Source organism: Pelobates fuscus, chromosome 13 (genome assembly GCF_036172605.1).
Source record: "Pelobates fuscus isolate aPelFus1 chromosome 13, aPelFus1.pri, whole genome shotgun sequence".
Taxonomy (NCBI): domain Eukaryota; kingdom Metazoa; phylum Chordata; class Amphibia; order Anura; family Pelobatidae; genus Pelobates; species Pelobates fuscus.
In genome coordinates, this window is record NC_086329.1 from 101,647,523 (window position 1) to 101,671,860 (window position 24,338).

Sequence of the window (24,338 nt, forward strand, 5' to 3'; positions counted from 1 at the left end):
TGTATGTCTGTCTATGTGTCTGTATTTGTGTGTGTCTGTGTCTGTATGTATGTGCGTGTGTCTGTATGTATGTGTGTGTGTCTGTATGTATGTGTGTGTGTGTCTGTGTCTATGTGCGTGTCTGCATGTGTATCTGTTTGTCTGCATGTGTGGGGAGGGAACATATGGAAGGGGGAGGTTAGAGGTATGGGGGTGGCTGGGGGGGACATATGGGATGAGGAGGGGGAAGGGCAACTTTTGCACCAGGGCCCCATGATTTCTAGTTACACCTCTGACAGCTAGGATACCTGTCGATTTCTGTTTTTTTTTTAAATTTGCAACTGTTGCTTCCTGAGGAGGATGTGTGTTGCAGTTTGCAAATCCCGGACTTCAAAAGCTAACCTACCCTTATCTGGCAAATACAACCTACAGCATGCCACCAGAATCCTGGATTCTGGGAACTGGTCATCGCCACAATAGTTATCAGCTCTCCCCATTCAGAGCCTCCCAAGCTGCAGACAGGAAAACCTTGGCATCTATCACGGTGTCGACAGGACGCCAGCAAAATGAAGTATTTGGAGCATTCCTGACTAGTCAGCAGAATCCTGAGCTGTGTGCAAGGATGGGGGATAAATTGGTGCCTGCGGTTTCTGTAGCATGAGCAGGCGGCGGGTGTAGAAGCCCCAGTTGATGGATGGGGATGACTAAAAGAGCCTGTCCTGATGTATTGGATATATGGCCGGTTCCTCTGGGTATAAAGAGCGAATCTATAACGTGGACCAAAGGAGCCCAAAAACTAGCAGCCTGTGGATTCTGCAGCGACATGGCAGACAGCAGACCAATGCCCCTGGACACACTTTAGGACTTTAAATTTCAGTAGTTAATATCATCTGTCAGGAGATACTTTCTACCAGTGTTACTTTATGTTAAAACACGTATTGTGTGTAGTTGACTGTAAAAGTGATTTACACAATAACTCGGAGGAAGAAGGGTTGAGAATCATTAAGCAGTGTTTACAGTGGGAATGCATTATACATGATCTATACATTGTGCCTGCAGCTTTGAAAATAAATACAAGTGGGGAGTGGGGAGAGGGGGAATCGGTCAGTGGTTTAAAATGTGCTAAGTTGGCAACTTTATCAGGAATGCATTATTCTCAATTGTAGTGGTTTATTGTTCTTATTAAGAGGGATCAAAACAAAAAAAAAAGTTAAAAACATCTTTTAGGATTCCCGCCATAGTCATCTGATTCATTTCTTTATCTTTAGCAGAAGACACATTGTACGTACGGGTGTAGCGAGCTATACTGATAACTCTTTTCAGCTATACTGATTTCTTGTAGCCCTGCTTTTATACCCTACACGAGTGGGGGATCAGGTCTAAAGCAATGAAAACCTAAAGAGGAAGGAAGAATATTACTTGGTGATATCCAGACCAAGTTACTTATCAAACATAGTTTCAAAAGAGATGTCCATACACCCAAAAACACGAAAACCAAAAGTTAGTTTTTTTTCTGGTGTCTGGACTTTTTCGATATGTGAATGTTAGTAGAAGTTATGAAACCCAAGGTACCCATAATCTTTAGAGGGACACTGTGGGCACCAGACCCACTACAACTTATTGTAGCAATTCTGGGGCAATTAGCCCTAATACCTCAGCAGTGTAAACATTGCTTTTTCTGAGAAAAGGCTGTGTTTACATTACTACCTAATGCTACCTCTAGTTTCTGACATTCAACCGCCACTAGAGGAACTTCCTGGGTTCGGTGCTGCAAAGATTGCAAGATCGATGCTTAGTGCCCCCACACTCTGCATGGATATACTGAATGCTCCAATAGAGATGCACTGAGTCGATGCACCTCCCAGAAGAGATGCCAGTTGGCACAGCAGGGTGATTGCTGCACATGCGCACTAGCCTTCCAATGCCTTCCTATGGGGAAGCAATGTATTGGTTGAGATTATCAGGGTTGATGATCTCAGCTGAGGTGGTGGGGCAGCTGAATGGAGTAAATAAGGTAAGTAAAACAATTTTATTTTACTTCTTCCCCTAAGAGGCTGGATATCAAAATAGGTGGTATAACACTACAAAGTTAGGAATATGTTTGTATGCCTAATGTTATAGTTGTTCATTTAAATACATTATCTGTGTGACAATACAGTCTTCTTGCAATGTTGTAGTACAGGGAATCTACTACCTTGGGCCATTCATTAAATTCCAATATAGGACCCTTACTGAATATTTTAACATTTTAATTATGGAAATCTCTTGAAGTCCACATCCTTCTCCAATTTTTTGTTACCTCTCACAGAATATCAATAGTAAAAATGTCAAGACTTACTTTTTCGGTTCTGTCCCAAGGCGAGAGCTAAACCATCTTTGGTCCATTGTACAATGCCAGAATAGTTAAACACTACACAGGAGAGGACCACCTTCTGTCCGGCAACCACCGTCTGGTCTGTTGGCTCTTGGATGAAACGTGGCTGGGCAACTGTAAAGAAAAGGTAGGTGATCAGGCATATAGTCCATGGTACTACTGCAACAATGGATTGAATTATTATTTTTTATATTCTGCACCTTTCATTCATTTGATGATACATATTCAAATACCACAAAATAAGTGGAAATTTAATTAAATGGTAAATTGATTCATTGAGTGAATGACTTTGTGTTCAGTTCTGGCCTAAGCTATGAGAATAAAATTATATTTCAATACATTGAATTGCATCTTCAGTCTCAACCAAGTTTTGAGGCCAAGTTTGACCCCAAACCCTTGGAATGCTGTTCATAAGAGGAGTTATTTTAATATTATGAACAGAGAATTATCATATTTGGAGTGTAGTCAACCCAACTTGCCTCTTAAGACATTCATAAGGTACAGAGATGGTAGTTTTTTTAATGTCCCTTCGACTCAGAGTTTCAAAGTTATATCCTGAAAGTGTCCTGGTTTGTTCATTCACTCGTATAACCGATAACAAAACCAAAACTAACTGACTGCGTATGTTAAAATCAATTATAAACAGTCTACTATCTGGCACTTAATGTTAAAAACAACAAGTCAGGTGGAAAACACATAATCTATATTTCTGTTACTAAATACCCTGGACAGCCAATATTGCCGTTCATGGCACTTAAGGTGAAATGTGACTTTAAGGAAAACAAACACATTAAAACAGAGATCTTTGAAGGTTTGTTTATTGCGTGGGAAGAAAAAGTTAGTAATTCATTAACAAATTGTTTAGGGAGTCTTCCTTATTGCGTTGATCACCCAAGTACGGAAGGAAACCGATGTAGATCACAGATATGAAGGTGGAACCTTGGTTTCAAGTCATTACAATTTAGTAGTAACCTAGAATACCCGCGTGCCACCATGGGAAATTTATGGTCCCCCCCCCCCCCCCCACCATCGGATGACGCTGAAAGATTACAAATTTGTATTATTAACACTATAGTATCACATTATAGTGATACCATAGTTGAGTTAGAATTTGAGTTAGAATTTTCTAGCGCCTTTGTTTTTTACGAATTGTTGATTGATACATGCTATTATATACAGTTAAAAAGAAGGGAGTTGGATGGTGGAGGAGAAAAGTAGAGATTTTTTATCCAATTCTGTGGCAGCTCATCACAGCCCTTTATATGGTAAATAATCCACTGTTTGTCCACGTGGCTGCTGTTGGTTGATGGGAATATATATTTTTCTTTTACTTGCAGTCAAAATGGCATATATTAGCCCGGTGAACTAATTTATCAGCCCCATTCTGCCCACGGACATCAAAGGTACAGTCACGTTACCTACAGAAGTAAATGATTATGGGGGAAAAGGCAAATAAAGAGATCTGAATCTCCTGCATTCGGCAACCTTGCTGCCTGTTTTAAAGACAGGCCGAGACATCACACTGTCTCCTGACTAGCATGCAGCCCACAGGGAGTAATTGGCGTTAACCGTGGGTCTAAACGCAGTCATTCCTCCCGCCCCCTCCTCTGTTCGAAACATTCAGGGCGATCAATAACAGTCATGTTTCCAGCAAGCAATGGTTTGATTCAGTCTCTGAGGTTAAAATCAGCTAGGCAGCTACTCAGCCCAGGGGCTAACCGTGTATTGATCCGGCAATGCACTGCAATGGCTCTCCTGAGATTTCCTCTCGGCAAAGGAGCAAACGCACCACAGAAATGTGAGGTGCACTCAACCTCCCCTTACGGATCTGCAAGATTACTGGGAAAGGGAATACATTTTGTATTTACAGAAGGAATCTCCTCTCTCCTTCCAAATATACCTATTTACTCACTAATAACTGGCTAATATCTGCCAGATTTACTCCAATCTTTTCTTGGTTTTAACTAGTGCACCTTGCCCCAATTAGAGGCAAAACAATACAGAGAGCTAGCAGGGACCATACCTCCCAAGTGTCCTGGTTTAGGTTGAACAGTCCCTATTTACGGCCCATATCGTTTTGGCTCTTTTTTCCATTCTAATATCTCTTGTTTAGGAGCTCAGAATATTTTGTTTATGAGAATATAACAGACCTTCATAGCAATCAAAATCACCGTTATACGTCTCAGTAAAAGGTAGTTAATTTCTTCCCAAGACTAATTGTCTTCTGGGTGGATATTTAATGTGCTTATAAAAACACAATCTTCAGGGCGACAATCAATAATATTTAAAGGGCAGACTGCAGCTTTAGTTTACTCAGTGACTTATTTTTAATAAGCATTGGTGGTGGGCTGCATTGAATGCTTTGCAGCAAGGGTTAAAATAGTTTTCAGCACCCCAACATGCGCAGTAGTGCAGACCAATGCAGAATAACGAATGTATGAGTAATGTAATACTAATGTGTACAATGCAGGACAAATAATGATGCTTCCTAAGAACACACAGACAGTAATCTGCAAAGCCATAGAACACAAGCAGTTGATGTGCCTGAAGGCAGAGCTAGGAAAGCTAGCAGGTGGGAAGATAGCCTTGGGGGTCTGCATTTGAATTTTAATTGGGGGTCATTTATATTTCACTAGCGCAATTCATCTCTGCAGTGCCTGCCTGGCAACAGGAGCTGTCAATCACCCTGTCTGACTGCTTCATTCATGGAAAAGAACTGTGGCAGGCAGGTATCGATGTTCAAGGGGTTCTGCAGCAGCTGACATTATTTAGCTTTTCAGTAGGTATATAGTGAGGAAAACATCTGCATGTTGGATACATTGTAAAGAAAAATCTCCTAGTGTTGTAATACCACCACCTTTAGTCTTCATTATTCAGTGTTTATGGTGTGGCAGTGAGAGTCTGTCACTCCAACCCTGCTGGACCTTAATCCCCATAATGCACGGAGACTCATACACAGGGTCATGTGCTCTAAGTACACAAGAGAAAACTATAAATGAGTTGACCCTGAGGCTACAAGACACCAGGCCTTTAAAAGCAGGTCCCAATTCTATAATATGTCTTCGAGCTCCCCAATGCACTGGGGATGATCCTGCACTGCCAACTTGCCCATTCATCCCAGGAATCTGTCCACTCCCAGAAAATCAATCAATTTCCTCTGAGAATCTGCGTATTCACTCAGAGATCCTGCCCCTGCCTTGAGAATCTGCCCATTGATCCAGGGAAGCAGCCCATTCTCCTATAGAATCTGCCTATTCACTCAGAAAATCTACCCATGCCTTGATAATTTGCCAATACCCTCAGAGGATCTGCCCATCCCCCCCAGAGGATCTGCCCATTCCCCCCAGAGGATCTGCCCATTCCCCCCAGAGGATCTGCCGTTTACTCAGAATCTGCCCATTTACTATTAGAGCCTGGGAATCTGCAGATTCATCCTGAAAATCTTCACATTTACCCTAAACCTCTGCCCTTTCTCCCTGAGAATCTAATAATCCATCAAGAGACCCAGAGAATATGCTTAGTCCAATCTGTACATTTACCTACAAGACCCTAGAAATCTGCCCGTTCAGCCTGAGAATCTGCTCATTTCTGCGGATTCATATATTCACTGAATATGTGGCTGTATGTGCATAAAAGAAACAGAAGTCAAATAATAGTTCACCGTTCATTTGAAAAAGCTGCGTTAGCCCAGACTGCCATACCAGATTGAAAGTTTTCTTTGCACGGAAGCTACGAGAGCCGGGCTACGGATGTATACTTTATTTTTCTGCAGAGAGCCTGAAAAGTTTAATTTACTAAAAGCATGCTTTAAGTGCAGTCTTTACTTAGTCTCTTACCAATCTCAGGCAATCCAATTAATTGTAGAAAATCACTAAAAAAAAGAAGACAGGAAAAAAAAAAACCCTCTGAGTACTTGGCTGAGCGTCGCTGCAGAGCAACCCACTTAACGCTGCGGGTTTGGCACTACTCTGGTATTGGTCGATTACAAGAACAAAAGTACTAGATAATAAATCGGGCAGGGGGAGAAAATCAGTTATGTTTTTTTAGAAATTGCCAGATGGTGGTCAGAGTAATATATTTTGTGTGTAAAAACAAGCCTGGATATGGCAACCGAATTTAGCTTAATGAAGTGGTCTGGGTGCCAGGTCCCTCTAGGGTTAACCCTTTTTTTTTTTTATAAACATAGCAGTTTAAGAGAAACTGCTATGTTTATAATACGGTTAATCCAACCTCCAAATCCTCTAGTGGCCGTCTCACTGACAGCCGCTAGAGGCGCTTGCGTGATTCTCACTGTGAAAATCACAGTGTAAATGCTTTCCTATGCGACCGGCTGAATGCGTGCGCAGCTCTTGCCGCGCATGCGCATTCAGCCGAAAGGGAGGATCGGAGGCGGAAAGCTCCCCGCCTGGCCCTGGAATAAAGGAAAGTTTTAACCCTTTACTCTCCATCCAGCCCGGTGGGAGGGGGTCCCTGAGGGTGGGGGCACCCTCAGGGCACTATAGTGCCAGGAAAACGAGTATGTTTTCCTGGCACTATAGTGGTCCTTTAATGTATACAAGCATTGACAACTGATACAAAGTATACATTGTGTTCTCTATTATGCCAAGCAAAGCCATAATAGGTTCTGTTCTGGTGCATGCTTAATTTGACGGTTATAGCTGTGCAGAGACGTTTTTATTTTTCGTTTTGCAATATTACGAACTAACGCAATAAGGCACTTGTTAAAGCATAAGGAAAACAAAACATAGAAACTTGATATATGCATATTTAATGTTCCGGTTTCGTTTTGTATGTTTCATAGTTGTTAACAATCCAAAAGCAGATATTTATAAAACTACAGTTGTGCATCACCTTTTAGAAGTCTTCCTTGGGCATAAAAACTTGTGGAAACATGTTTCCACAACTTTCCCAGAGTTGTTAAAAATGTGGAAGTGAGGAATTTGTGATTTTGGACCTCTTTTCCTCTCCCCACCCCCCCCCCCCCCCCCAATTTTGATATATTTTATTTACATTTTCGGCATTCCTTGAGTTTTTTCAGAATCCATAAATCTGTAATCACCAGTGATGACGTCATGAGAGTATCACCGCGGCCTGCACAGTGTACAGCACGAACATTGCTGTATACTGTCAGATCTAAACATCAGGGGGAGAAACACACTTCTTTCTCCCCTTCGTGCTATCTAGCCGAGCTGTGTGAAAGACCGCAGAGCCTGTCACAGAGCTGCGGCATCTCTCTTTAACTCACCTAAAGGCACAGTTCTTTGGCTTAGATTATGCAAACTGAATTTCAGTTTCCCACAATTTAGCGAATAAACCCTTAAACCTAGAGTTGTTTAAGTCTAACAAGAGAATCATAAAATTTTAGTTCAAAAAGTGGTATTGTAAATTGTAGCCATTTCATGGTCAGATCGCAGTTTAGTGGATACACCCTGTATTGCTGAAGAAGCTATAAAATAGAGCTGGCTCTGAATCGCTTAACAATTGTTATGAGAATGATGATAATGTTTGAATTAGTCATTCCTCGACTGCAAAGATTGCCAGGGCCTTCTTATAAAGGAAAGCACCACCAGAGATATGTTTTAGTATACACGACACTACTTATCTCTAATTGATGGTGAATGAGTCAGCCACCGTTGCCATTTCAAAAAATGAAAAAAAAAAAAACAACAACTCATTTTAGTTGTAACAAAAAGCTGACAGAGTTCACATTATTTTTGTGTTAAAAGATTTGAAGTTGAATCAGTGCATTTAAAATTTAAACTATAATTCGTGTGCTTGAAACGACAAGGGTTGGCGGGGTATCTACATTCAAAACGCAGGGAATGTTACAGCCGTCACTCTCAGCCAAGAAAACCAAAGTGATAGGAGTTTCTACCTGCAGCATCTCCAGCGTTTGTGGGGTTTAGGAACGACGTCACTTTACTAAATGTGTTCTAAGGAATCATGCGGGTGTTATGGTGTAATGACGCCATCCGTTACAAACTGCACAATAATAACCGCTTTTGTGACACTCTTTTACAAGTCTACAATTTTTTAAATACATTTTTTTATTATTACAATGTCTGTCCTTTTATGGGTAACATAATTCCACATATCAAACTCTTGTTGCTTTTAAAGTAAAATATTTAACAAGAACTATTGTTTTTGACTATATTACACAATTAAATGTTTCCACAGTAAAAAAATACGGTACGCTCTTAACCCTCTCCATGCTGGACTTTGTGTACAAGAAGAAGAAAGAATGTCTTCGGAATAAGATATTTGTAAAAAAAAAATCTTTTAAGATGCTCTGACCCTTTGGGTTTGCAAGCTTATCATCTACAGTGGGCAAAGGGCAATGTGACTGAACTCACAAAAACATGTTAAGTTATCCCAATTAAATCGTGTTTATCATAGTTCTCCAGAAGGAAACGGACATACAAAGTGACAAAAAAAATTTTTTTTTTTTAGAATATAAAAATTTTCTGTCAATGAATAATTTGACAATTAGAAGGGACACTATAGTCACCTGTACAACTACAGCTTATTGTACTTGTTCTGGTGTATATAGTAGGTCTCTGCAGGCTTTTTAATGGAAACACTGCCTTTTCCTAGAAAAGGCAGTGTTTACATTACTGCCTAGGACCACCTCTAGTGGCAGTCACTCAGACAGTCCCTAGAGGTGCTTCCTCGGTCAGTGCGGACTGTCAGCGTCTCCATGCTGTGCCTGTAGGCGCAGAATGTTCCCGTTCTCTATGAGGAGTTGCTGATTGGAGCAGCATTATGCCGCGCATCAGCAATAGCCTTCCAATGCTTACTTATGGGAAAGCATTGGATTGGCTGAGATCATCAAGTCTGATGATCTCAACCAATGAAGCGAGGCCAGCTGCAACGTGACCTGCTCACTGCTGGAATAAACCCATTCTGACTGGGGGACCACCCACCTATATATTGCTGCTAGAACTATGTCAGGGATATGCTTGAATTCCTGACACTTTAGTGTTCCTTTAAGAACGTTTTTCCTACCATGTAAACTGTTAAATGCTCCATGAAATCTTAAATTCCTTGCACATGCCGGTCTACGTTCTTTTTTTGCCCTCTCAAGAGTAAACGAGAAAGGAATTAATTTAGTCTAAAGTTAACAGAGTACAATTGAGGAAAAACTGCACTATTTAAATGTGTTGACATGCGATTATACTTTTTGAGGTAGTGTCAGATCAGAATACCATTATATATATATATATAACATATTGAAATTGTTTTGCTATAATGGTTTCCAGTCTCCTTGTAAATAAAGAATTGTAGGTACGTATCTGTTAAGTGGATGACCAACCTTTCTGTAATTTAAATCCTACAATATCTTAATGCGCATGATCATCGATGGAGGATTCCATTGTTTCCTCCAGAGACCTATGAATTGCATTCTCATACATGCACAAGAGTACCTTGATGATGTAGACTCCCGGCAGATGAAGTCTCCAGGAGCTGGAAACGGACCAGAAGAGGAGAGGTTTAGGTAAATGAATACCCCTTCCCTTATCCCCCCCCCCCCAAAGTTCAACCATGGGAGCAGACACGGTGAATTATAATGGCTTCATAAATCCGTTTCAGGGCAATTCTGCTCCATATTCATTCCAAGCACTCTCTGCATGGGAAGACCTGTTTGTTGGCCATGAAAGACCACTGCAGATGCTGGTGAGGGATCAACTTGAGAAAGTGTATGGTAGATCAGAGTTGAGCATCTTTTTAATGGGTTACACAGTCTAATCAGATATTGAACAACCCACCAAACAGCGCCTTCAAATCTACTACAAGTTACACACATTATACTTTGGTTAACACGGTATTTAAAAATAACTGGAAAAATAAATATAACAAATAAGGAATTGTACACGTCTTTGTGTGAACATTCATCTAACAATCTAAAGCAAAATCCTAATAAATGCCCTATTTTATGATATTTCAAAGATGAAGAAGTAATTTTATCCAGAGCACTTATTTAAAATCCTTTCATACAATACAATTCCTCTCTCTCCCACCCAAACTCAGATCGCTCTTTCTTTGAGTCGTTATTGTGGGAATAACTTTTTTTTCCGCCTCCCGCTCTCCCATGCCCTTATTTAAATCATCCACATTCTTTTTTTCTTGTCTGTTCAAAAAAGAGCACACAATAAGACAGGGATCTCAACTGGGAGATAAGCGGAAGATGAATAAAATGTTCTAAACTCTGGTGTTGAATTGCCAAGAGAATTCGTAGCTAACTTCCAAGGTGTCACATCCAACTGAAAACTTCTCACTTGTTCTGTGTTAGCATTGTCCCAGAGGGGTACCCACTGTCGGAAGACACATGGATCTGTCTAGCAGTCCCTAACTAAGCGAAAACAAGAGTAATAAGAGGAGGAGCAGACTGAGCAAAACAGGAGTTGGTGAAGGCAAATGTATCATAGAGAAGTGCTCTACAAAAGTCCATACTTCATCCCCATGTGGCTTCATGGTTTGTGAAGCATCCCTTGATCATTACAGTTGTAGATACACCTTGAAAAAAAGGAATACACTAAAAATAAAATGTAACCGAGGGAATCAAAATAAAAATTGCTAAGGAAGAAGATTTAATTGATTTATAATAATTACACAACTGCCTGGAATAGGTTAGAAGACATTCAGGCTTGGGATAGCTATGATCGCTATGAGTTCCTTCTAAACCAGTCTATGAATAGTTAGAGGTGATTGCAGTCACTGGATCTCATGAAAGGTGTCTTCTTATGGTGACTTGGGAAAGACCGCTACCTGGTTTTGACTCATTGAGACACTTAAGAAATGTCCATGATGTAATACATGGAGATTTCCATCTACTTAATACCCAGGAGATGAGTGTCAGTACATTTTAGAGTCACGTCGCACTGAGTATTCCTCCAATAAAAATTACTTTTCAAGAGCTGTGATCTCTGTGTCACAATTTTCATTCATGGGTCTTATCTACGTGATGAAATAGTGGTTGGATGGACTGTTATTTTGATTAAGATAAGTTTTAATGCCTTTCCTGTTAGGAACATATTAGGAACATACATTCACACACTACAGGACAATATTTAAAGGGACTCTATAGTCACCAACATTTTTTAACTTAATGAAGCAGTTTTGGTATATAGATCATGCCTCTGAAGTTTCACTGCTCAATTCTCTGCCATTTAGCTGTTAAATCACTTTTGTTTCTGTTCATGCAGTCCGAGCCATACCTCCCCTGGCTGGCATGAAAGAATGGTATCACTTTCAAACACATCTTACAGCACAGTGTGTTTACTTTAGGAGTCCATATCTTGTGCTATGTTAATTGTTCTTTACTCACATACAGGAGGCTGCTGCAAGCTGTAGTAGGCAATTAGAGAGAGAGATAAGAAATTCTAAGTTAAACACATTGTCCAATAAGGGACGCTAATATAGTTTAACTTTTTTTCCAGCAAGTACAAAGAGCCTTAGTCACAGGCAGGGAGGCGTGGATAGGGCTGCCTAGCAAAGAATTGAGACTGCTATACACCGAAACTGCTTCATTGAGCTAAAGTGGTTTTGATGTCTTTTGTCCCTTTAAGCAAAAGTTGTTTTAATGCTTAGAATGTACTTCTAACGGAGTGGTCAAACATTCGCTCTGTTCATTATATAATAACTAGGCCCATGTAGGAGTTTAATAAAACAATGATTTACAAAAACAGCTATCAGGCTCTATATTTATTTTTTTAACATATTAATTATACTTTTTTTATAGTTAATATGTTGTTGGTTTTTTTTTCAGTACAAGAATTCCATAAATCAACAAATATGAGTGTATATAACAATGAAATATATTATATTTTACCAAAAAAGTAGATGTATTGCTAGAAAACATCCCTAAAATCCCCATGTCTTGCTTAATGTGTGCACGACTTTGGCTCGTATAGCTAAATCTGAGCGATTTTTGAATATAGAGTAGGCATGCATGTAGTGGATAAAGGGCTAGGGAGAGATTAAGACCAAAAACGACCACAGATCTTCCTAATTAAAACACGCAGGTGACATGGTAGAGAGATTAAATGATAAACCCCAGTATAATTACATTTACCGGGAGGTTTGGAAAGAGAGCAAGAGAAGGAGAGACAGGCAAATAGTGCAAGAGACATTGTATGTCACACGATGAGACACTAGACGGGAACAAGAGACAGAGAGAGTAAGGAAGAGATACCATGTATCAGACAATGAGACCGTAAACAGGAAGAAGAGACAGAGAAAGTAAGGAAGAGATAGCATGTATCAGACAATGAGACCGTAAACAGGAAGAAGAGACAGAGAGAGTGAGAAAGAGATAACGTATCAGACAATGAGACCACAAACAGGAAGAAGAGACAGAGAGAGTAAGGAAGAGATAACATGTATCAGACAATGAGACCGTAAACAGGAAGAAGAGACAGAGAGAGTAAGAAAGAGATAGCATGTATCAGACAATGAAAACGTAAACAGGAAGAAGAGACAGAGAGAGTAAGAAAGAGATAACCTGTATCAGACAATGAGACCGTAAACAGGAAGAAGAGACAGAGAGAGTAAGGAAGAGATAGCATGTATCAGACAATGAGACCGTAAACAGGAAGAAGAGACAGAGAGAGTGAGGAAGAGATAACATGTATCAGACAATGAGACCGTAAACAGGAAGAAGAGACACAGAGAGTAAGGAAGAGATAACATGTATCAGACAATGAGACCGTAAACAGGAAGAAGAGACAGAGAAAGTAAGGAAGAGATAGCATGTATCAGACAATGAGACCGTAAACAGGAAGAAGAGACACAGAGAGTAAGGAAGAGATAACATGTATCAGACAATGAGACTGTAAACAGGAAGAAGAGACAGAGAGAGTAAGGAAGAGATAACATGTATCAGACAATGAGACCGTAAACAGGAAGAAGAGACAGAGAGAGTGAGGAAGAGATAACATGTATCAGACAAAGAGACCGTAAACAGGAAGAAGAGAAAGAGAGAGTAAGAAAGAGATAACCTGTATCAGACAATGAGACCGTAAACAGGAAGAAGAGACAGAGAGAGTAAGAAAGAGATAGCATGTATCAGACAATGAGACCGTAAACAGGAAGAGACAGAGAAAGTAAGGAAGAGATAGCATGTATCAGACAATGAGACCGTAAACAGGAAGAAGAGACAGAGAGTAAGAAAGAGATAACCTGTATCAGACAATGAGACCGTAAACAGGAAGAAGAGACAGAGAGAGTGAGGAAGAGATAACATGTATCAGACAAAGAGACCGTAAACAGGAAGAAGAGACAGAGAGAGTAAGGAAGAGATAGCATGTATCAGACAATGAGACCGTAAACAGGAAGAAGAGAAAGAGAGAGTAAGAAAGAGATAACCTGTATCAGACAATGAGAACGTAAACAGGAAGAAGAGACAGAGAGAGTAAGGAAGAGATAGCATGTATCAAACAATGAGACCGTAAACAGGAAGAGACAGAGAAAGTAAGGAAGAGATAGCATGTATCAGACAATGAGACCGTAAACAGGAAGAAGAGACAGAGAGAGTAAGAAAGAGATAACCTGTATCAGACAATGAGACCGTAAACAGGAGGAAGAGACAGAGAAAGTAAGAAAGAGATAGCATGTATCAGACAATGAGACCGTAAACAGGAAGAAGAGACAGAGAAAGTAAGAAAGAGATAGCATGTATCAGACAATGAGACCGTAAACAGGAAGAAGAGACAGAGAAAGTAAGAAAGAGATAGCATGTATCAGACAATGAGACCGTAAACAGGAAGAGACAGAGAAAGTAAGGAAGAGATAGCATGTATCAGACAATGAGACCGTAAACAGGAAGAAGAGACAGAGAGAGTAAGAAAGAGATAACCTGTATCAGACAATGAGACCGTAAACAGGAAGAAGAGACAGAGAGAGTGAGGAAGAGATAACATGTATCAGACAAAGAGACCGTAAACAGGAAGAAGAGACAGAGAGAGTAAGGAAGAGATAGCATGTATCAGACAATGAGACCGTAAACAGGAAGAAGAGAAAGAGAGAGTAAGAAAGAGATAACCTGTATCAGACAATGAGACCGTAAACAGGAAGAAGAGACAGAGAGAGTAAGGAAGAGATAGCATGTATCAAACAATGAGACCGTAAACAGGAGGAAGAGACAGAGAAAGTAAGGAAGAGATAGCATGTATCAGACAATGAGACCGTAAACAGGAAGAAGAGAAAGAGAGAGTAAGAAAGAGATAACATGTATCAGACAATGAGACCGTAAACAGGAAGAAGAGACAGAGAGAGTGAGGAAGAGATAACATGTATCAGACAATGAGACCGTAAACAGGAAGAAGAGACAGAGAGAGTAAGGAAGAGATAGCATGTATCAAACAATGAGACCGTAAACAGGAGGAAGAGACAGAGAAAGTAAGAAAGAGATAACCTGTATCAGACAATGAGACCGTAAACAGGAAGAAGAGACAGAGAGAGTAAGAAAGAGATAGCATGTATCAGACAATGAGACCGTAACAGGAAGAGACAGAGAAAGTAAGGAAGAGATAACCTGTATCAGACAATGAAAACGTAAACAGGAAGAAGAGACAGAGAGAGTGAGGAAGAGAAAACATGTATCAGACAATGAGACCGTAAACAGGAAGAAGAGACAGAGAGAGTGAGGAAGAGATAACCTGTATCAGACAATGAAACTGTAAACAGGAAGAAGAGACAGAGAGAGTGAGGAAGAGATAGCATGTATCAGACAATGAGACCGTAAACAGGAAGAAGAGACAGAGAGAGTGAGGAAGAGATAGCATGTATCAGACAATGAGACCATAAACAGGAAGAAGAGACAGAGAGAGTAAGGAAGAGATAGCATGTATCAGACAATGAGACCGTAAACAGGAAGAAGAGACAGAGAGAGTAAGAAAGAGATAACCTGTATCAGACAATGAGACCGTAAACAGGAAGAAGAGACAGAGAGAGTAAGAAAGAGATAACCTGTATCAGACAATGAGACCGTAAACAGGAAGAAGAGACAGAGAAGGAGGCGATACCATGCGTCAGAAAGTGACTCATTTAATGAGAGAGAGAGAGAGACATGGCATATATCAGACAATGAGAGTAAAAAGGAAGAAGAGACAGGGAGAAAGGAAAAGGTGGCATTTATTAGACAGCAATGAGACACTAAGAGGAAGAGAGACGGAGGAGGAGAAGAGAAAAGAGACAGACACAGAATAGCAAGAGACAGACAGCATGATCAGATAATGAGAAATGAAGAGTAAGAGGCAGTTGGCTCCAAGCAACGAGACAATGAAAGGAGAAAAGACTAGAGGGTGCCCAGACACACACAGTGGATGAGGGACAGTAGAAAGGGACAGAGAACCCCCCCCCCCCCCTTTGTTTAATAAAATCCATTGGCTTTATCTGCAAAGAGCTGTCTTTTCACTGCATCTGGAGGCTTAAAAAAAAAAAATAAGACTCACAATTTCTCCAAAGGCTTAAAGAAAATAAAATCAGCCAAGATGTTTGGACAGAAATGCCTTTTGCTGTCTCTCAGACAGGGCTGAAATTGAGGCCAAAAATTAAGCACTGTTTCATTTGCCATTTAACCTGCATTGTAGTGATCGTTTTCCAGCCCGAGGCTCTCTCTCGACACGGTCTGTAATACTCAACCCATTTTCCTGACAGTATCATTCCTATTTACCATCTAACAGTACCTGCATGCACTGGGGTAGCAATATGGAATCTACAGACGCAATGGTCTCCAGTTCTCAAGCCCCCTGTCCCCCATGGTTTTGTACCCTTTTCTTAGGGCTTAAGTTAGGCTGAGATCTTAGCTTCTAATGGGACAGTCACAGATCCATCCTTCTCTGATTTATCAGGCATCATTTATGAGTTATGACATCACCTGGGTATGCTGTCATATGCCAGCTCCTCATGAGATACATTGTAGCATCCATTTCTCAGCAAACTCCTGGTGGGGGGTGGGGGGAAGATCTAGTGGTCGATGGGTCATCAGAGGTCATATGGCGCCTTTGTATGACATCATATCTCGGCGCCTTCCGTCACTGCACTTGCAGAGCAACGTATCATTCCTCCTGTCACTCGCTTCTCATTACAAGTTCAGTTAAAGGGACACTATAGTCACCTGAACAACTTTAGCTTAATGAAGCAGTTTTGGTGTATAGAACATGCCCCTGCAGCCTCACTGCTCAATCCTCTGCCATTTAGGAGTTAAATCCCTTTGTTTATGAACCCTAGTCACACCTCCCTGCATGTGACTTGCACAGCCTTCCATAAACACTTCCTGTAAAGAGAGCCCTATTTAGGCTTTCTTTATTGCAAGTTCTGTTTAATTAAGATTTTCTTATTCCCTGCTATGTTTATAGCTTGCTAGACCCTGCAAGAGCCTCCTGTATGTGATTAAAGTTCAATTTAGAGATTGAGATACAATTATTTAAGGTAAATTACATCTGTTTGAAAGTGAAACCAGTTTTTTTTCCATGCAGGCTCTGTCAATCATAGCCAGGGGAGGTGTGGCTAGGGCTGCATAAACAGAAACAAAGTGATTTAACTCCTAAATGACAGTGAATTGAGCAGTGAAATTGCAGGGGAATGATCTATACACTAAAACTGCTTTATTTAGCTAAAGTAATTTAGGCGACTATAGTGTTCCTTTAAAAGGTATAAATGTACCAAGGCCACTTCATCTCAATATGTTTGTATTTCCAGCACTATAGTTTTATTTAAAAGTACTCAGTCAGCAAGGGGAACTGGTTTTATCAGGGCTTAAACTTCCTACACTACTAGGCTTCACTAACGAGACATTTTGAGCCCTTTTAAAGGGACACCCAGACCACTTCAGCTAATTGAAGCAGCCTAAAGGCAGTATCCCTTTTGCACTTAGTGCTCCATAGAAACTAGAATGTTTACATTGCAGCTCAAAGTCTTCCTCCAGTGGCCTCTCGTCTGACCCTGCCTTTGGATTTCCCCCTTAATTTGTACTGCGCTTTTGGTTTTTGCCTCCTCCCTGTGCCATCTCCTGCAACTGGGCTCCAACTCCTGGTAAACTGTTACACAAAGACACAGAAGAACAAAGTGTGAAGCTCTTACTACGATATCTAAAAGAAAACAAATATAAACACCACAACATTCGTGAAAAGTAGTGCAAATTACTTAACTTCAATTAATATGCAACCTCCCAAGATCGTTATCCACAACAAACGACCTTTACAGAATACAAAAATCACAAACAGAATCGGCATACGGCTATATAATCTATAGAGAGATTGTTGTGTTGCGGTCCCTGAAGAAGTTCTTATTTGAACGAAACGCGTTGGACCTATTGCCGCATTCTTAATTTTTATTTTGATGGTGTGTTTCACCTTTTAAAAATAAAACAATTGGATTTTGATTATTACCTACTTGGAGTCCCGTGTACCATTGGCTACTTCGCATTGGCAAGGGGATTACTAGCCCCCCATATCACCAGGGGAGGCACCTTATGAGCGCTCTTTTCTACACCATCTTGTGAGTGCATTTATTAACAGCGCAAGATTTATTATATATACTGTATTACACTATTTTGCTTTTGTATGTTCTCTCTATAGATTATACAGCCGTATCCCGATTCTGTTTGTGTTTTTTGCTTACTACGATATCGGACTGGTGAAAACAAAATATGAGCAAAGATAACGTTGAAAAGGTAGTGGGTTTATGGAATTGCTTACCAGCAGACATGGAAGTAGTAAATAATATACAGAAATTCAAAGAACGGTAAGATTGACAGACAAAGAACGGAAAGATTAACAGACAAGGAACGGTAAGATTGCTCAGCCTTCTGAAAGGGTTAAAGAAATGTGAAGTGAACAAAATAGTGTTTGAGTTTTTACAGCGGGTACGTGATAGGAAGAACTCCGGTGGGCCAATTGTCTCATCGCCCGTCAAATGTTAGATTTTGATGGAAGTCACCTTTGACTCCCTCCACTGACAGGCCATTAATAATAACTGTTGGCAACTGTGCATTCATTATCTGGCTCAGAATAACTGGGGCCTGGGCTTTCCACTGAACGAAAACAAATTAAATTGATTTGCATTGTTCCTGTTAGATAGCAATGGTACAGTAAACCAGATTACCCAAATCTAGAGCTGCAACCTCAAGCTCCACGCAAGCGGCCAATTCCAGGAGGGCTGCGGGTTCTGCTAGGTTTCTGCTACATCAGTCTACTTGGAGGAAGCCAACTCCTATCCCTAAGGTGTTGATTAACAACAACTCCTATCACATTCAGCCAGCAATCTTTCCTCCATGACAGGTACATATGTGTTACTATTTGCTATGATTTCAGACTGCTGCCAAAGGATGACTGTGCACTCACTGTCCTGGGGGGTCTTGTGTGAGGGAGCAGGGAGACTGGGGGAGCTGTGATGTCACATTTTGCCTCACCTGCACAGCATGGCGAGAAGGGAACATGTTAATAAAGCCCTCAAAATCCCTTCAGTCTCCTGTAAAGTTTGGAGGAATTGGGGTGAAAACATGTGTTGCATTACGCAAAAGCACCATTTTATTAGTTGTTAAACTTGCAGTGTTGCCACATTTATCTCAAGGTTGTATGATTAATAACGCCGATGACAAACGCGAAACCCCGGTTTTAAGTTGATAACGATTACTACCTTTGGTGGTCTTACCAGCAGAAAAAGTTTAAGATATCTGTGGAATGCGATATTGATGGGAACGAACACGCGATATCAGCCAAAGTTCACAATCCATTATCTTTTAGAAACACGAATGGGATTGTAATGAAGGACCAAGTGTTTAGTGAATAAGTATACAGTGACACAGAGGAGCAACCTGCAGGCGGCAGCATTTATATGCAAGCCACCTGCTGCAGTTAATACATCTAAAAGTTTTTCCTTGTTCTTACGTTTTTCCTAAATGAAGATGATTCAACCATATCTTCTTAGTCTAAGAGGTATACTGTGTGTTGACCTCATTATATCTGCAGATAGTGAATTATTTAAAAGTTCTAGATGTAATAAGGCTTGTCCTCCTGAAAACACTTAACAGAGTGCAGGCACAACTTAGAGAAAATGGGTACATTTGGAGACTGACTTAACTTGGTGCCAGTGACTATTCTAAAACAGGGCCCGGGTTTCAGGTAATAATTCTACAAGCTTGCTGCTTGAGAGGTATGGTATCGAAGTGCTCATTTTCAAATAATGTTTAGGTTTCGGTGTATTTTACTGTACATGTCCATTTTATGCATGTACAGTAAACTTTACAAAATAGGTGATAATTAACTGCCTGCATGCCCTGTGATTATTAATTCGTAAATCTCATTGCAGCTACTAATTTTTTAGGAGATATGATGAGTTCCCACTTAGGTCACCCAGCTATGACATCACTTTCCAACGCGTTTCGCGACTTTTCATCACTATTGCTGCGTTAGGGCACCCAGTATTAAGGACATATGACCTAGTTTTGAAATAATATTCCAACTACCTTTAAACGGGACTTCTGTTACCTCCTGGGACTGTAGGTGACGTAGTTCGCTATTATGATGTCACATCTCAGCAGGTTTGGTCACCCACCGTTGGGCCAAGTAAGAGGGTACGCTTTTTTTTAAATTTTTTATTAGTTCTAGAGAGAGATGCCTAATTTTATTTAAATCTCTTTAACCACATACCTCATCCACTATGACCTTTATATCCAGCTCAGCAATCAGCAATCTCAGGAGTCTTACACCTCATCACAATCTGATAAATCTTCTCCTATATCTTAAACACAGCAAAATCAATTTTACAGCTAAATCGATACAATAAAATCCCGTCTATTGACCTTTTCTTTCTTTTTATTTATTTTTTTTATCCGGGAAGGGTTTTAATTAGATTTTAGGTTTATACAATTTTAATGCAGTTGGTGTTTGATACTCCTGAGATGCATCAATACAATCCCTTCACAGCATCCATAGATGTTTAATAACACGCCATATATTATGCCATTTTGCAGCCCCATAACGCTGAACAGAGGTGCAAAGCTGCACTTCGATATTCCGTAATTTTCATGGAAATGGCTTTACATACGGAGTCTGGCCTAAATATTCCTAGGGGAAAAAAAAGACTTGAAAATAAATTAAATTTTTTAGATTCTATTTTGTTTTTTAAAACAATAAAAGTAGAAGATAGATGTTGTAATACAAACGGCAAAATAGAAACAACTACATTAAATAGAATGGAATTAACCAATATTTAATTGCATTATAAGATGCAAAGGAACCACAAAAAACTCAAAATAACCTGTTTTTGTGATGAGACCGCCTGCATCTGCTTTTATCCTCTCTGCACCAGGAAAAGGCTGAAACCTTACAGCCTATCCTGTCCTTCTCAGTATTTTTTTTATCTCATTGGTGCCTACATCCCATCAACCACAATCCAGTAGAGATTTATGGGATATTTGGTCAGCATATGACATCTTCTACTGAAAGCCCTCTCCACATTAGGAAATAGCTGAGTTCGTTTGGCCAATCCTGGTCGTCTCATAATTTCTATAACAGATGTACTTTAAAATGCACAAATGTGCCATTATCAGCCATCACCCATTAGATCTTAATGTAAATTCGCCACATGTAAAATTTACTTACCTCTACTGATCAGCTCTCCAATGAACCCACCAACCCTCAAAATGGTATTTATAATATCACCCATCTATTTATTTACTATTTACTGAATAAGCGTAAACACTTCTCATCCCTCCCCCCTTGACTGTGTACAGACATATGGGCTCCGGGAGACATCGAGCAAGACGAGGTGGTTGGTGTGAGCAACTTAGAAGAAATAGACACAAAAACTTGCTCATAAATAAAAAATGCAGGTACGAGAGAGAGAGAAGTGTTAAAAGGGATGTGAACACGAGCAAGGAAAGGCTTAAGAGACTATGGGATAGCGTTGGAATAAGAGAAAATAAGAGAGTTGGGAGAAAGGCTTCAACACTCACACAGTGTAGGGCCTGTCTCTCTGTATTTATCAAATGAAGCTCTGATTAAACCCTAGGGCTTCCCGTTCCAATCTCTCTCTCTCCTCTCGCTATTAAACTCAAGGTTCAAAGAAAAGCCTTTTATTCATGCCGACAGCTTTCAGATGGAACTAAATCTCTCTGTACTATACTTTTTTTTTTATCCTCCCTCCCTCTCTCCCTTTCTCCTTTTCTCCCTTGCTTGAAAACGTAAGCTTAATTTCTCCTTTTTTTAAAAAAAAAATTTCTGAAGTCATCTGCTTCTATTTATATATATAAAAAAAAAAACACCAGGAAAAAAAAAATGGCCATTTTTCTTCGTTTGTGCAGAAATGTAAGGTTTCGGATCTCTGACGCACGAGCGCTGGAGTTATTGGCAGAGGGGAATTGGGGGCCAGAGGATGCCTGGTGCAGAGTTTTATAGTAAAAAAAAAAAAAATCAATAAAAAGCAAAGTGAAGATCTCCCCTGCTAGCAGTAGTTGATACATAATGTTGCAACTCGAGGTGGTATAGAAAATGCAAGAACTTAATTTCGGAGAGGTTGATGGTGATTCACAGTGTCACTGGCAACCCTATACCCCCATCTCAAATTTCATATGGTATAGAAACATTTACAAATTATATTTTGAGAGGGGGTCATTGGACAGCAATATTCATAAGGAGGGTTTCATTAAAGCTTAAAGGAACACTATAGCGCTAGGAATACAACTATGTCTTTCTAATGCTATAGTGCTCTAGTCACCATAGTGCTGTAGTGTCCAAGTCACGTGGCCGGGCCCCTCTGCCAGGGTTATCTTGCAGTGCTGGTCATCGGCGCGTTGCTCCGCCTCCTTAGCAAAGATCATCGAGATCGAGGATCTCAGCCAATCTAAAATGCTCCACCAGTCAGATGTTCTCTCTTAGACCATCGGATTGAAACAGTGGAGTTTTACTCCAATATTTCACGTAAGAGTCTCTACTGTTTTCAGTTGAGGGGTTTAAATGGAGGACATGACACCCACATGGAGATGAAATTGTCAGGGTCACTATAGGGTATTTTTAAATATTTTGAGCAAAGATGAAAAAAAAAAAGAAACCCAGGTAAATTGCGAAAATTCTGGAGATATTCTACATTTTTCACGCGTAACATAGCTGGGCCAACTGCATCAGGAATTGCTGAGAGGAGAAGTTCCTAACAACCGCCAAAACAGTGCCAATTAAAGAAATAAATAAGGCTCTTGGCAGGACATGGGTTAAAAAATATAATGTTTGAATTCCAAGATTTTCTTATTTTAAACCAGTCACCTCTCTGCTGGGAGGCTATGCCAAATAACTACTACTCTGTTTGGAAAGAGGACATCCAATAAATAACACATTGGATATTTATTTATAGAAATTCTATTTATTAAACACACTTACATAATGTGTCCACGTTAAAAACGTTTTATTACATTGCATTTAAAATGCAACTGGTATGGCACGGACGTTGGCCTAAAATGTGAAATTCACTTTGAACCCAATTTCTAACAATTTCCAATTTATTGAATGACCCTGTAGGTGATACTCGAGTAGTTCACCAAACATCGACAGTGAAAAATCGTATGATGACGGGTTTTGAAATGCTCCAACATATGCAGCTGCGCCGTACAATAAATAATACATAAATATTATTATTGTAGCAAATGTAAAGTTCTCTGCTCATTAGCGGTTTTGTGCTGCGTGTTTTGTTTGTTGGCTGTAGCCTTGGCGTATACAGAGCTTGTATCACCCGTCTCGCTTTTATTTTTCTTTTTAATCCCTTTTTGCAGTGAATAAAACAGGGTTTATTTTAGATCGGCGTTCACATCCAGTTCTTTGTATATCAACGCACCTAACAGTTTGCTTTGATTCCGTACCATTTACAGCAAGCCGCATCAAGCTTGTTAATCAAACCTTGCCCCCACTCCAAGTAGATCGTTAGCCTGATTTACGTCAAACGGCAGACTTTGCCAAGCAGAAAACTGGGAGAGAAAAAATTGTAAGAGGCAGCATTTGCTACATTCAATTTTTAAAGCCGAGTGCCTATTAAAGATTACCCCCATCATGCCTTCATATTGATACTCATTCGCCTGAAATAAGAGATGAGATCGAATTGTTTCACTGTGTCACTAGAACTGACATAGCTCACAATCTTGGAGGGCTTTATTCCATTATATTGATAGGAATTACTAGGCCAAGGGGGGAAAAGGCTGCCATTGAGATAAGGGTGAGCACCTAGAAGATGGTTAAAATTTACATTGGAGCCAGTAAAAAATACCTACATCATCAAGAGCTTAACCACTACTTTACTCCAGTCAACGCAGCAACCAAATCTGGACCTTTAAGCCACCACGGTCAAGGAAAGAGAGATATGTCCAAAGGTGCTTCTACTGGCTGGAGTTCGCCGGAATAGTGAATGGAAAATAGACCAAAACCCAAAAAAAACCTTCCTAAACGCCCCCTTTTTTTCCCCTCCTCCTCCTCTCTCGCTCCCCTTCTCTTCCTCAGTTCTTCACCTGTCCTTAATATACTACTTCTTACCACTCTCACCGCCCCCACACCTGACTCAATTCCCTTTGCCGGGAGCTGCTCGGTCGGTGACTGGTTGCACCACCGGGGAGGCACGCACCTCTTGGGCAAGGGAGACCTGGGCCGGTTCATAGATGGGGACGGGGAGGGATGGACGCCTCCCGGGATAACATCTTGACCTACTTGAGCGAAAAGACCAGGACAGCTCCAAGTTTAGGGGCTAATAGGTTTTATATGCATATTGTTATTGGATCATCTTGAATTCATATTTAATATTCCTCTGCGTAGGAAAACGTTTTATATCATCATGTTGTATCAATAAAGATTTATTTCAAACAAATCTGGACCTTTGGTGGAAATTTGATAGTTTTGCGACAACTTCCAAGCGGCTCATACCTGTCTACATTAACTGCCTACCACCATCCGGGATGGAGATGAGCAGGTAAGGGAGCATATTCCCCATGAAAATGTCAGGAATACCG

General features: G+C 40.3%; 1 protein-coding gene across 1 annotated transcript in view; it reads right to left on the minus strand.

Moving 5' to 3' along the window:
- Window positions 1-24,338, minus strand: part of KIRREL1 (kirre like nephrin family adhesion molecule 1) — a 188,594-nt gene that overhangs the window by 41,392 nt on the left and 122,864 nt on the right. Inside the window, exon 2 of the mRNA XM_063439460.1 lies at window positions 2,318-2,467. Coding sequence (XP_063295530.1) covers window positions 2,318-2,467 — 150 coding nt within the window. The remainder of the gene's footprint in view (window positions 1-2,317; window positions 2,468-24,338) is intronic.